The following is a 14398-nucleotide window of genomic DNA, read 5'->3' as shown; positions in this document are numbered from 1 at the left end:
TCTAAATGTATGTGGAAATGCAGAGGAACCATAGTAGCCAAACGTTTGGGGAAAAGAACACATTTGGAGGACTTAACTAACTCATTCAAGATCTACCATAAAGATATATTAATCAAGTCACTGGGTTACTGGCTAAGGATAGATGTATACCCAGAAGAGAGGACAGAAACAGATCCACACATATATGATCATTTGATTTTTGTGAAAATTTTGTAGACAATTCAATGATGAAATAAGTCTTTTCAATAAGTGGTGCTGGATGACTTCGTATCTGTATGGGAAAAAATGAACCTTGACCCTTCCCTTACATCATACACAAGTATTAATTCGATTGTAGCACAGATCTAAACATAAAATCTAAAAATATAAAATTTCTAAAAAAAGTCTATGCACCTTGGTGCATGCAAAGATTTATCAGGATACAGAAGTACAAAGTATAAAAAGAAAATTGGTAAATTGGACTTCATCAAAAACAGAAGTAAAACTTCTGTTCTTAGAATGATTTTATTAAGAAAACAGAAAGGCAAACCAACAACTGGGAGAAAATATCCAAAATTTAAAATGTTCAAAAAATAACTACAACTTAATAACAAGAAGATAAACATGCCAATAAAAAGATAAGCAATAGATCTGAACAGCTATTTCACAAAAGAAGATAGATTCATGACCGATAAGCATGTGAAAAGCTATTCAACATCATTTGTCATGAGGAAAAGGCAAACTAAAATACTAATGTGACAACCTTATTCATCTATTAACAATACCAAGTGTGGGAGAAGAAGATTTAGAGCAACTCGAACCATCACACAGTGCAAGTGGGAGTGTACAGTGATGCAACCACTTTGGTTTCTTGTTTGTTTTTTGTCTCCATCTCCTCCAGCATTTATCCTTTGTGTTACAAATAATACAATTATACTTTTAGTTATTTTTAAATGTACAATAAATTACTATTGACTATAGTCACCCTGTTGTACTATCAAATACTAGATATTATTTATTCAATTTGTCAGGTTTTTACAAAGTTAAGCATACTTACCATATAATCCAGCAATTCCACTCCTAGTTATTTATCGAAGAAAAATGAAAACTTACATGCGCACACAGATTTGAACACAATGTTCACAGATACTATATTCCTCATGGCCAAAAACTAGAAACAACCTGTTATGGACAAAACTGCGTCCCCTCCAAATTCATACGTTGAACCCTAATCCCCCAGGGTGACTCTATTTGGAGACAGGGCATTTAAAGAGGTAATTAAGGTTAAATAAATGGGGTTATAAGGACAGGATCCTAACCCAACATGACTGCTGTCCTTATAAGAATAGGGAGAGACACCGAAGATGTGCATGCACAGAAGAAAGGCCATGCAAGAACGTAGCAAGAAGGCAGACATTTGCAGACCAAGGAGAGAGGCTCCAGAAGAAACCAAACCTTCCGGCACTGTTATCTTAGACTTCCAGTCTCCAGAACTGTGAGAAAATCATTCAGAGAGAAATAAACAAATCCACAATTACAGAAGATCTTAACATGTCTTTCAATAATTGAGAGATCAAGAATACAAATACAGTAAGGATTTATAAGATTTGACTGACACTATTAACAAGCCTAATCTAATTTGGAAATATATATAACACATATATATGCATCCACCAAGAAGTGAGCACAGATGCTTTTCAAGGTCATGTAGAATATTATCAAATATTGATAACATAATCTGCCACTAAGCAATTCTTAGCAGATAGCAAAGAATTATCACAAGCCATTTTATCTGATCACAATATTGAAAACATTAGACAATAAGATATTAGACACAAGAAAGTAAAAATAGACGGATAACCTCAAGTCCCCTGTTCATTGGAAGGTTTTTTAAAACTTCAGGCCAAGTATGCTGGCTCATGCCTCTAAACCCAGCACTTTGGGAGGTTGAGGTGGGAGGATCGCTTGAGGCCAGGAGATCAAGACCAACCTGGGCAATACAGTAAGACTCCATTGCTACAAAAAAATTAAAAATTAGCTGGGTGTGGTGGCTCACACTTGCAGTGTTAGCCACTTGGAGGCTGAGACAGGTGGATCACTTGTGCCCAGGGGCTGGAGGCTGCGGTGAGCTATGATCGTACCACTGCACTCCAGCCTGGGAACAGAGTGAGACTCTGTCTCAAATAAACAAACTTTAGTAATTAAAAATAAATCATAACGAAACTAGATGATATTAAAAACAAAATGGCAATGAAAGCATTACCTCAAAACTTGTGGGCTGCAGGTGGCTGCACCCAAAAAAATATAGAGAAATTTCCAGTCTTCAATGTACACAAAAGAAGAAAGATATAAAATCACGAAATGATACATTGATTCTAAAATTCATTTGAGACAGTTTAATAAGGACCAAGTACAGTCAAAATAATTTGAGGGAACATTAATTCTCCCAGATATCAAGACTCAATATAAAATTATAGTAGCTACAAGAGTGTATTATTGACAAAGGGATAAACAGACCAATGGGGCAGAATGTATGGGAACTTATTTTTATGACAAAGTAGACTTGACATATTTCAGAGAAGAAAGGATAATGGATATCTGTTCACAAAGATAAAAATTACATGTCTACTTCAAACTACACAAAATCAATCTCAAATAGGTTAAAGTCCTAAATGTAAATGTCAAAATTTCACATACTTTCAAACATTTACAAGAACTGTTTTGTTGTTTTTTTGAGACGGAGTCTCGCTCTGTGGCCCAGGCTGGAGTGCAGTGGCGCGATCTTGGCTCACTGCAAGCTCTGCCTCCCGGGTTCACACCATTCTCCTGCCTCAGCCTCCCGAGTAGCTGGGACCACAGGCGCCGCCACCTCGCCCGGCTAATTTTTTGTATTTTTAGTAGAGACGGGGTTTCACCATGTTAGCCAGGATGGTCTCGATCTCCTGACCTCGTGATCCGCCCACCTCGGCCTCTCAAAGTGCTGGGATTAGAGGCGTGAGCCACCGCGCCCGACCTAGAAGAACTTTTAAATGAAAACATAGGAAAGTATCTCTCTGGCCTTGGGACTGTATAGGATTTCTTAAAGAAGACATAACATTATAAACTATATAGGAAAAGATTGATAATAATTCTGAGTATATCAGAACTTAACATGCCGGTTTATATTGCAAGGAAGGTGAAAAGACAAACCACAGACAAGGACAAGATAATTGTAATATCTTTAAAAGGATTATTATCAAGAATATATAGAGAATTCTGTTAAAAATCAGTATGAAGGCAGAGCGTGGTGGCTCATGCCTGTGATCCCAGCACTTTGGGAGGCCGAGGTGGGCGGATCACGAGGTCAAGAAATCGAGACCATCGTGGCCAACATGGTGAACCCCCATCTTTACTAAACATACAAAAAAAAAACCTAGCTGGGCAGGGTGATGCACACCTGTAGTCCCAGGTACTCGGGAGGCTGAGGCAAGAGAATCACTTGAACCCGGGAGGCGGAGCTTGCAGTAAGCCGAGATCGCCACCGCACTCCAGCCTGGTGACAGAGCGAGACTTCATCTCAAAAAAAAAAAAAAATCAATCAATCAATATGAAGAAGATAAGTTACCCAAAAAAGCTACCCAACAGAAAAATGGGCAAAGTTTACCAAAATTTCATTCCAGAGAAATTCAAGAAAACATTCATAGAGGAAGAATCCTAAATGGCTAAGAAACATGAAAAGGTCTTCAATTTTACTTGTAATCAAGGAAGCACAAGACAAAAAGTATAGAAAAAAATTGTCAGACAATATCAAGTATTGATTTGTATTTGAGAAAATAACTCATGATTTCTAACGGCAGAATGACACTTTAGAGAGCAATCTGACAAAAACTTAGAGAAGAGTTGAAATTGCACATATCTTGGATCTATTCCAGGCATATAGCTTTTTAAAATTCACTTCCAGGCATAAATATAAGGAAACATGTAGTCAAGGAGAAATGTAAAAGGTTTCTTGCAGTGTTTTATCACAGAAAAAAGTGAAAAAAAATTAAATTTCCTTCAATATGGGAATGAATTTTAAAAAGGAAATATTTATACAATGAATATATGCAACTGTTTAAGTAAAACAGTACACTATATATATCAAAGTAGATGTGTCAAAATTATAATATTGAGCAAAGAGGGCAAGTTGCAAATGAATATCTCCAACTATGTTTGTTATCACTTAAATAAAAACCAAAACATACAAAACAACATTATACATTATTTGTGGGTGTAAGATTATAGAAAAAGTATAAACATATGCAAAGGAGTTAGACACACTGATAGGAAAGTTATGCACACCAGCAATTAGGAAGGTAGGAGGGAAAAGGATGAGATAAGTTTTATATGTAATGTTTTATTTCTTTAAACAAGAAGACATTTGAAGCAAATACAGCAAAATGTTAGTATCCTTACATGTGGGAGCTGGGGATATGTTTATCTGTTTTGTTACCTTTTTTGCACTTTTTTTTTGGTATGTTTGAAATAGTTTCTAATTTTAACAAATGCTAATGATTGTTCTGGATGTAGGGTAGTTAAGAGATTGTAGAAGAATCAAAGTATAAGGAGAATGGTTAACATTCTTATATTGATTAGTGTTTGTTCATACATTTATTTTATGGAAGGCCAAACAAAACTCTCTTAAATATGATGCAGGATGTATTATAAGCATATTTTTCCAAACTTACTTGCTCAACCTCTCTGTTGAGGGAATCTACTTTTTCTTTTAATCTGTTACCCTCTGCCTCGGCAGTGATAAGTTCCAGTTTGAGGGTATTGTTATCTGCCTCTGATTGACGGGCTTTATTTTCCCAGTTTTCAGCATCTTCATTGGCTTTTCGAAGTTGTTCCATCATTTGCCGGTTCTCAGATTCCTGAAAAGCAAACTTTAGCTATTACTTTAAAACATTTAAAATGTTCAACATATGATAAAATTAAACATTATTTTCCAAGTCATTGGGAATTCACTTGCCATGAGAAGCATTTATAATAGAACCCTGAGGACATGCATCTATACTCTTAGTTTAGAAAACAGGTCATCCTGTAATTAACAAAGACTGTGCAATCAGGATCTGCCCTGACTCCTGAGTGACACTCAGTGAACACTAGTAAATAGTAAATTTAAGTCAGTTACTCTTTTCTTCAAGACCTGAATGAATTTGTTCTTTTATTTCCTTTTGTTCAAAGTCCTCCACAGCCTGCTTTTCCCATATGTCTGCTTACGGACTACTTGCTGGTCTGGTTTCTGAGTCTCTGACCTTTCGTACTGGTGTATTCCCTTGTTCCCGACCAATTTACTGGGCTGTGCTGGCTACAGAGCTTCTGAGTACTTGCATATTTTAAGTGTCAACTTCTGATAATTTCCTGTCTGGTGCCTGACTTTTATTCATAGCCCCAGCCTTAATTATCTTGATCATGAACTGTTCTATGATTATCTTTTACCTGCTAGTCTAGTAACTTTCCCTGCCAGTCTAGTAACTTTCCTGAAATTGCTCAGAAGTAAACTATCAAACCTATGCCAATAAACACTGGTTGTAAATATGCATTCATGTATAAATTGAGCATACAATAAGAACCAGAGTTTTCAAACTTTCAAAATTCTATCATGAGCAGAGTAATTGAAGTAGGGTCTGATTTCTAGTAGGGAAATAACGAGGGGAAGAAATTCAGCTCCACAAACAACATAATTGACCAAGTAATCATTATTAGGCTATTTTTAAAAACATGTTATTATGGTTTGGTGAATTCATTCTAAAAAATTAGTTGTAATTTTGGTAATTAATTATTTAAAAGATATCTTTCTCTCCTGTTAATAGTGCACGTCCCTATCGGAAATCCTGGGCTAAATAAAATGACCAAATTTCAATAAATAATGTCTCACTAATACTCCTTTCAAATCAGATACGCCGTCTCTCGATTATGATTACTGGTGGAAATTCAGCTAATATTGCCACCTTGTGGCCTCTGATGTGAAAGGTCTTTGCCAAGTCTGTGTCAGTCAACGATATACGAAACTACCTTATTGGCTTTCAAGATTCAGATATTCCGAACGTGTCAGTAGGAACCTGATACGTGTTTTCCATGATTGTACTAACAATAATAGTTGTGTACAGAGTATGTACTTGGAGGGTGCTTGTACAATATACTTAAAGGAATTTTATTCACATCGATTTTTACCCTCTTTTTGTGCAGTACTTACTGTCTATGTCATTCACTTAAAACTGCCTTGCAGCTTTGTGTTGTTAGGTGTGGATGTAAAGCCTCCCCAATAACACCTTGTATTTCTCTAAAATAGGAACCATTTTTACATTAAATTTAGTTCTGTGACCAGGTAGTACATTGCTCAAAGTGAAAAGGGATTCCATAGAATGTCTCTCCTGTCCTCCAACCACCCAGTGCTCCCTCCTTCTTGGCAAGCAGAAAGCATATTTTACCCTTTTTCATATCCTCCCATAGAGGCCAGAGAAGTGTTGAGCCTGAGAGGCAACACTATAAAGAAAATGAAACTGTTCTTTGGGATTCTCTATTTCCTGCTTTCAGGATCTCTTTACTTCAATATGGTGCCTCCACTGCATCCACAGCTCCCTCTGGCCACCCACAAGTCTCACTGCAACCCTCCATAGGCCTCAGCTGGAATCCTTTGCATTTCTCGCCTAAATTATGGTTACAAACTCTTCTAACTGCTCTCTCCACTTCTAATTTTGTTACCCTTCTGGTTTATTCTTGACATTTCCAAAATAAACTTCCTAAAAGGTAATCCTTAAATAACTTTTATGTTTTAGTTCTAACAAAAGCTTCTGAAAATAGGATTCAAAGAAGGTCTTTCTTACCTCTCCTTTATCATCCACTTGTACATGCTACTCTACCTACAGGACCTACTTTTCCCCCTACACCTTTGCTCACGTTGTGCCCACTGCCTGGGAGTCATTCTGTTTCCTCTCTGTTTTTCATCTCTGGCACTCCAGCACCTAGCACACTGCATGAATGAGTGAATGAATGAAGTACTCCATACTTCTTGATGGTCTATCCCTATCAAAATGGATCTGTGGTTCATTCTCTCAGGGCCTGTATCCATCCAGTGTTATGCAATCTCATAAACAAATTCATACTAGGATGCTAAAATCCCCAGCACTTTGGAAGGCCAAGGTGGGAGGATCACTTGAGCATAAGAAACTTGATGTGTGATATCTGAAAATATAATTCTAGAATCTAAAAGTTCTAATCCCTAATGGAGGAATTTCAGGTAATGTTACTAACAGACTAGAGAGATAAAGGGAAGTGTTTAACACTGGCTGAAAGCTTACTATGTTAAATGTTGCTCTGGGCTGCGTGCTGTGGCTCATGCCTATAATCCCAGCACCTTGGGAGGCCGAGACAGGTGGATCACTTCAGGTCAGGAGTTCGAGACCAGACTGGCTAACATGGCGAAACCCCTGTCTCTACTAAAAATGCAAAATTAGCTGCAATCCCAGCTACTCATGAGGCAGGAGAATTGCTTGAACCTGGGAGGCAAAGGTTGCAATGAGCTGAGATTGCACCACTGCACTTCAGCCTGGCAACACAGTGAGCCTGTCTCAAAAAAAAAAAAAAAAAAAATGTTGCTCTGGATATTCATTTATTTATTTCTAACCTATTCCAGAATAGATTCAGATGGCTCACTGTGCTAGGTGTTTTAAATTATCTCACTTACTTGGGTGTTCTTCCTGATTACAGATGGGAAGAATCAGAGAGGTTGAGTAGCCTGCATAAATAAAAAGCCTTCTGTTCATTTATGGTATTACATTGCTGGAACCTTAAAATCAAGAAGTGTAGGAAACCACGTGCTTTTCCTACACAGGCTGCTTGCTGCCTGAAAGCAAGGATTGCAATTTAGGAATCCTTAGACTCTCTTCTGTCTCAAAGCCCTTAACAGTACTATGCATACCATAAATAAATGTTCAAGATGTGTTTGTGGACTGATATGAAATGATAAAGTAGTGTAGGTGGACTGATTAATATAATAGGTATAGTGTTACCTACATACCACTCAAACCATTAATGGGAACATTCTCCCTCAATTTTAGACAATATTTTAACTAACAGACATATTTAAAATCCTCAGTAAAGCTGCCTGTTTATTCCTGAGTTGCCACACGTGAACCACACTTATTGGAGTCATCTGATGCCACATACGTGGGCCTGGCCAAATGACTGCTAACAGAGAAGTGTGAGGAGAACCATCTGCCCTGTGGTCCTAAAAAAATAGATGGCCCTATAACAGGGTAATCAATTCTGATCTGCTACATAATCAGGTGGAACCTCTTTTGTCAGAGGTCTGTAATTGGAAACCCCACCACTTTCAATTACATTGTAAGTGAGGTCAAGTTGATTCTGGCCCTTCGTCCATCATCCAGTTAGGAAGATTCTGCTTGTCTAGAGTGGCAGAGTCGCAAAACAAAAGGGGCATATTCTCAAGGCATCTTTCTGAACATTCTAAATATGTAGTTAACCCACCATTGTCAAAACTAAAATCTACCATGTGTTGAAGAAAGCTTTGATTCACCCGTCCCTCGGAGTATACTCAATTCTAAATTAACTCAGTGAAAACTAAGTATCATGAGCAAAAAGAAAAAAAAACACATACTTCAGACTTTAATATGTTCTTCAGCTTGTTAACCTCCAGATTTGTATCTTGAACCTTCTGCTTTATGTCATTAAGTTCATTATGCGTGTCATTCAATTTTTTGGACAGTGCCTATGTGAAAAAAGATAGGTACATTTGACTACAAAAAAACAAAAAATTTCTATATCTCAAAAATACCATAAACAAAATTTTAAACACTTGGAACAAATAAAATTAACATACCTAATACATAAACTCATATAAAAACAGAAAACACATGAGCCCAATAGCAAGTGGGCAAATGACCCAAACAGGCAATTCACAAAGGGAAGCATAAGTAGGTAAGACCTGAAAAAAACTAAACTTTACCAGCAACCGAAGATAAGCTACAACTGAAACAATGCATTACTATGTGCTTATCAAATTAATACAGATTTAGAGCTGTTCGGCTGTGGCAAAGAATGGGCATTTCCACGTACTGCTGGAGTAAATGTAGATTTGCAGAAAGCAAATCTGTGATCAGGTATCTGGTGATGTATCAAGAGACAATTTTTAAACGCTCATAAAAACAAGAAAGACAAAAATGTTGATTATTGTTGAAGGTGAGAGATGGCACATGGGGATTCATTATATGTGAAAATGTCTATTTACATTTTTTTTTAATTTAAAAAAGAAAGCTCAGCTGGGTGTGGTGGCTCATTCCTGTAATCCTGGCACTTTGGGAGGATCACTCGAGCCTAAGAGTTTGAGACCAGCCTGAACAGCATAGTGGGAACCCAACTCTACAAATAAATAAATAAATAATAATTAAAAAGAAACCTCATAATCTGTGACTCAGTCTGAAATGAAATGTAATAAAATTTAATGAGATGCTGTCATTAAGGCATTATTTGTTACAGTGACAATATTTATTCACATTAAGTGAATCATGCAGTAAATAACAGTATATCTACATAGTGGCATAACCACAAAATAGAATGATTTTTAATAATACAGGGAAATATTTGCCTATGTTAAATGAAAAAAAAATCATGCTAAAACACAAAAATACCTCATTATCCCAATTTGTTAAAAATTGTGGTATGAGGGATAAAATTTTTTAGTTTCCACTTTCTAGTCTTCTACAATACAGGTTCTTAACCTGTGGTCCACAGAGAGAGACTTCTCTTCTACCTTGGGCCTATGACCATAACGAAGGAGAAAACTACTTTTGAAGATGTGTAAATTGTTATGACAACAGTTTTCTTCTGGTTATAAAAAATGTTTACGAAGTTTGAACAAGGCAGGAAAATGCTTACAATATTATAGTAAGCTCAAAATAGCTATAAAATATTTATTATAGAGTGATATACTGGACAGTACAGTAAGTGCTTTCCAGGTATAGTCTCACTTACTATCCGTTTTTACAGATGCTACAGAGACTCAGAGAAGTTGGTTTATATGATTACATGCAGAGAGCGAGATTCAACCCATGTGAACCTTACTCGACTCTACTACCTCTTCATGTAGAAAAAAGCATGATATAAAATGATAGGTGATTTTAGCCCACTACAATAGAAAGTGTGTATAAAAATAGTGTTAAAATTTGTAAGTGCACTGAATAGCAATAAAAAAAATATGTCAAATGTAACAGTGACTAACTGGGTGTTAAAAACATGGGGGCTTTTTTAAACTCTTAACTTTTTGTTTAGAAAAAAAGACTTTCTATAATAAGCTTCTATTTCTAAACCAATCAAAAAAATAGAAACTAAATTTCTAGGTTTTCATAAATAAGATATATCCACCTTTAGCCCATATGCTGTAGCTGTAAAGAGTACACAAAGGCAGACCTTATAAATTCCCATCTTTTGGTTTTTATTGCTATTCATTAATTTTTTTAACAAACTTTTAGAATAGTTTTAGATTTACAGAAAACTTGTGAAGACAGTATAAAGAGCACCTCTGTTGTTACCATTTTACATTAGAATGGTACATATGTCACAATTAATAAACCAATATTGATACATTATTATCTAAAGTCCATACTTTATTCAGAGTTCCTTCCTTTTTTACATAATGTCCTTTTTCTGTTCCAGGATCCCATTATTCATTAACTTTAAAAAAAAATACTTTAACATTTTAGATAATTTTTTATGATTAACAAAGTATTACATCTTTATAGCTGTTTAAGTAAATTAATAATCTTTAACAGTTAAAGAATACAGACTTTCAGGATGCAAACTAAACACACTGAAAGTGATATCAAAGTGGGGGAAATCATTTGGTCTTAAAAATTTTGAGAAGGGAAGAAATTTTCCAAATAGGATTTTTAAATGTTCAAGTTAAAATAAATGTTATTGGAAATGAGAACTGCAGATTAGACTTAAATATATTGCCTTAGGGAGAAAGAGTAATTATAAGAGGAACTTTCCTAAAAAGAATCACAGTGCTAATGAGGACCAAAAAACAAGGGACAGTCCATACATTCGTACTTAAAACAGAATAATACGTAGTCCATTTTTTAAGAAAACCTATTCTTTAAGGGTTCTGAAGGTTTTTATTCTCATTTGTTGATTATTCAAATATTTATCCTTCAGTAAGGAAGTACTAAGATTTAATACAAATATAGCCCTGTTCTCTCTTGTCTTTAATATTTAACCCTTTGTGTCTGAGAATTCCATTGAAAAATTATGTGGCCTATTTAGTTATTAAAAAAAAAAAAAAAGGCTAGTTCCAGCATCTGAGCTCTTCTATAAAATGAAATGAGGGCTGTTCCTCGCAAGAAATGCATTTTTTTTTTTTCTTGGAGAAAATGATTCTAGGAACAAGTGTACCTGGTTTTCTTGTTTAGCTTTAGCAAACTGTTCTTGCAGATTGTCATTGTCATGAGCCAAGATATCTCTTTCCCTGGCGATCTGGGCCAGCTCATCATTTGTCTCATCCAATTGCCGACGCATTCTGGAAATGTCTTGTTCACACATAATTAGGGCCTCAGTAGACTGTCTATTCCACAAATCAAAGAGTACATAAGAAGAGACATTTTACTGAAACAGAGCAACAAATTCTCACAAGACAGAAGATGGACAGTTAACATGAAAACACTTGAAGAGATTTTAAACACATTTGGATTTATAGGAATAAATACTGCAAAGACAGTGCATTAGAGTTTCTCAATGTTGCCATCATTTCACTATGAAAAGCATACTAAGTATACATAACAGTCAATGATTTGCCAAATATTCCAAAACTTCTGACATCAAGTAATAGCAAGGGTTTCATCCTACCTCTGTTATGGCTTAGTCTCCTTTACAGGTTCCTCTTCCCCTGCCTGCTTAAAAATTAATGCTTTTCAGGGCTCAAGCCTTAGCCTCTCAATTATTCTCACTCTAGCCTTTCTCTCAGACAAACTCTATTCATATCCATGGTTCCCAACCCCATCTATACCCAATGACTCCAAAATAATTATCTCCAGCTTTAGCCCCTCTGTTATACCCCAGACTTATATTTAACTGCTTACTAGACATGTCTACAATAAGGTCCCAAAGGTTCTTCAAATTCAGAGGTAAAATCATTTTTTCTCCGCATGCTTTCTTCGTGTTCAGTATTCATCCCTGGCCAGAAACTTGGCATTTTCCTAGTGTCTCTCCTTCATATAAAAGCACTTCACTCCTTCTGTCCCACAGCTCCTAAACCCCAATTTATCATCACCTCTTCTGCTTGGGTATCTTTCTAATACAAAAATCTCCTCAGAATTCTTTAATGATATCTTATTGCCCCAAGAATATAATCAATACTCATTTGTCTATAACGCAAGCCTCTGCCTGCCTATTTAGCCTCATCCCTTCACTTCTTCCCTCACGCTCTAGGTTTCAACAACACTCAACCCACTTGTAGGTCAAGAGGCTTGCGAATGTGATCTGTGGTTCTTTGCTATTCTTTCTACTTTGAATGCCCTTCCCTTCCCCTTACTTTACTTGGCAAACACCATCCCCTCTTTTAGTTCCCTAGACAGACTTAGACCTCGTTTGATGAGAGAGTTAGCACCTTACACGTATCACTAAGCCCCTTGTTTCTTACTATCTTTGTACCTAACATGGTACTTGGCCCCCCAGTAAGTGCTCCAATATTTGTTAATGACTGATTTACCTTGATGCCTGTTCCATCTCAGCAATGATATTCTTCATGCCTGAAATGGTCTTTTCCTTGAAAAATAATATAAGTATTAAATAAAAAAAAAATCTTAAGCTGTTATTTCTGTTAAAATTGAATGAACAAAAAGAAAATTTCCCCTTCCCTTTAGGTTTCCATTTGGTTTTAAAAACATGTATGTCCTATTCTTTTCCACACTTTAAAGTCTAGTATATCAACGTGAATATTTGCTTGGGGTAAAAATAGATTATGTTCATTAAAGTAAAGGCTATACTTCGGTGTAATTACATGAGATCAGTATATCAAATTCTTTGTTAAAAGATAGTTTGTGCAGTCGCCCAGGAACACAAGAACACCCTATAACCACCTGTTTTTGGAGGCAACCCAATGGTTTGGCATTGGAGTATTGGCATTTTATACTAGGATTAGAACTGGTTCTCTTGATCGCATTCTTTATGTCATAAAACCCAGAGAAGCCAATCATGTATACCTAAATTTAGTATTTAAGAATAATTTTGATTAAGTATATTATTTATATTAGCCAGCAACAAAATCTTCAAAAAGTTGTTCCAATTCAATTACGTATAGAAGTATACTACTGATATTTAGGTGTGAGCTAATAAGGAGGTAAGCATTAGGCCTAGAGCAAAGGTAAGAAAAACAAACTATTTATATTTTCCTTTTTTAAAGGCGTGGTGAGGGAGTAGAAGTAGCGGAGTCAGTCAAGGCAGAGATGGGTTTGAATATCTTAATGCCTTTAATACCATTCCCACACCTCTTTTTAAAACTTCCATTGACCCTGAACTAGTCCAACTATAAACAGACACTTAGAGCTAACATTAGCCCTAAAAAAGTAAGAAAGTTATTTCACTAAGTAATAACTGGATTTCACCTTCCCCTTTGAATTTTCAAATCTTAAGTAACCAAGTAAAAAGATTTTTAAAAACTCAAACCTATATTTTCCAACCAATTCTGTTCCTGTTTCCTTTTTTTTTTTTTTTTTTTTTTTTGAGACGGAGTTTTGCTCTTGATGCCCAGGCTGGAGTGCAAGGGCGCCATCTCGGCTCACTGCAACCTCCGCCTCCCGGGTTCAAGCGATTCTCCTGCCTCAGCCTCCTGAGAAGCTGGGATTACAGGCATGCGCCACCACGCCCAGCTAATTTTTTGTATTCTTAGTAGAGACGAGGTTTCACTATGTTGGCCAGGCTGGTCTCATACTCCTGACTTCAAGCGATCCACCTGCATCGGCCTCCCAAAGTGCTGGGATTACAGGCATGAGCCACTGCGCCTGGCTGTTCCTGCTTCTTTAGCGTTAGTTTTGCACACACTTGCGTGTGTATGTGTGCATACTATCTTCCCTTATTCATGTGCTCTCCTCTAGGGTATTTTTAGCTACAGTTTCCCATTCTGCTTTCTCATGGAATGGTACAGATTCCACATCTGGCAGTAATGGATACTGGTGTGTTGTTAAAATATGCATTAAAAAAAAAAAGTTAAACCCCTTCAAGAAGGACAAACCAACGAAGGAAAAACTAAAAGACAAAATACTCCTTAAAATGGAATGTTTACACATTTTTGAAATATAATTTAATACATTTCTAAAACAAATTCTGAAAAGCTAGTTGAACTAGTGCTTTTGAAAGTCCTTACTTGAGGCCAAGTGCGGTGGCT

The 14398-nt window shown here is 36.3% G+C and overlaps 1 protein-coding gene across 18 annotated transcripts in view; it reads right to left on the bottom strand.

Moving 5' to 3' along the window:
* TSGA10 (testis specific 10) overlaps window positions 1-14398 on the bottom strand; it is a 151286-nt gene that overhangs the window by 70486 nt on the left and 66402 nt on the right. For all 18 annotated transcript variants that reach the window (XM_031655462.1, XM_031655458.1, XM_031655456.1 and 15 more), the window contains 4 exons: window positions 12725-12780; window positions 11413-11581; window positions 8621-8731; window positions 4686-4871 (listed from right to left, as the gene is read on the bottom strand). In XM_031655462.1, coding sequence (XP_031511322.1) covers window positions 4686-4871; window positions 8621-8731; window positions 11413-11581; window positions 12725-12780 — 522 coding nt within the window. The remainder of the gene's footprint in view (window positions 1-4685; window positions 4872-8620; window positions 8732-11412; window positions 11582-12724; window positions 12781-14398) is intronic.

The sequence above is a fragment of the Papio anubis genome, chromosome 14 (genome assembly GCF_008728515.1).
Source record: "Papio anubis isolate 15944 chromosome 14, Panubis1.0, whole genome shotgun sequence".
NCBI classification, from domain to species: domain Eukaryota; kingdom Metazoa; phylum Chordata; class Mammalia; order Primates; family Cercopithecidae; genus Papio; species Papio anubis.
Note: the sequence above shows the minus strand (reverse complement) of the source record. Positions and strands in the feature narration are given on the sequence as shown.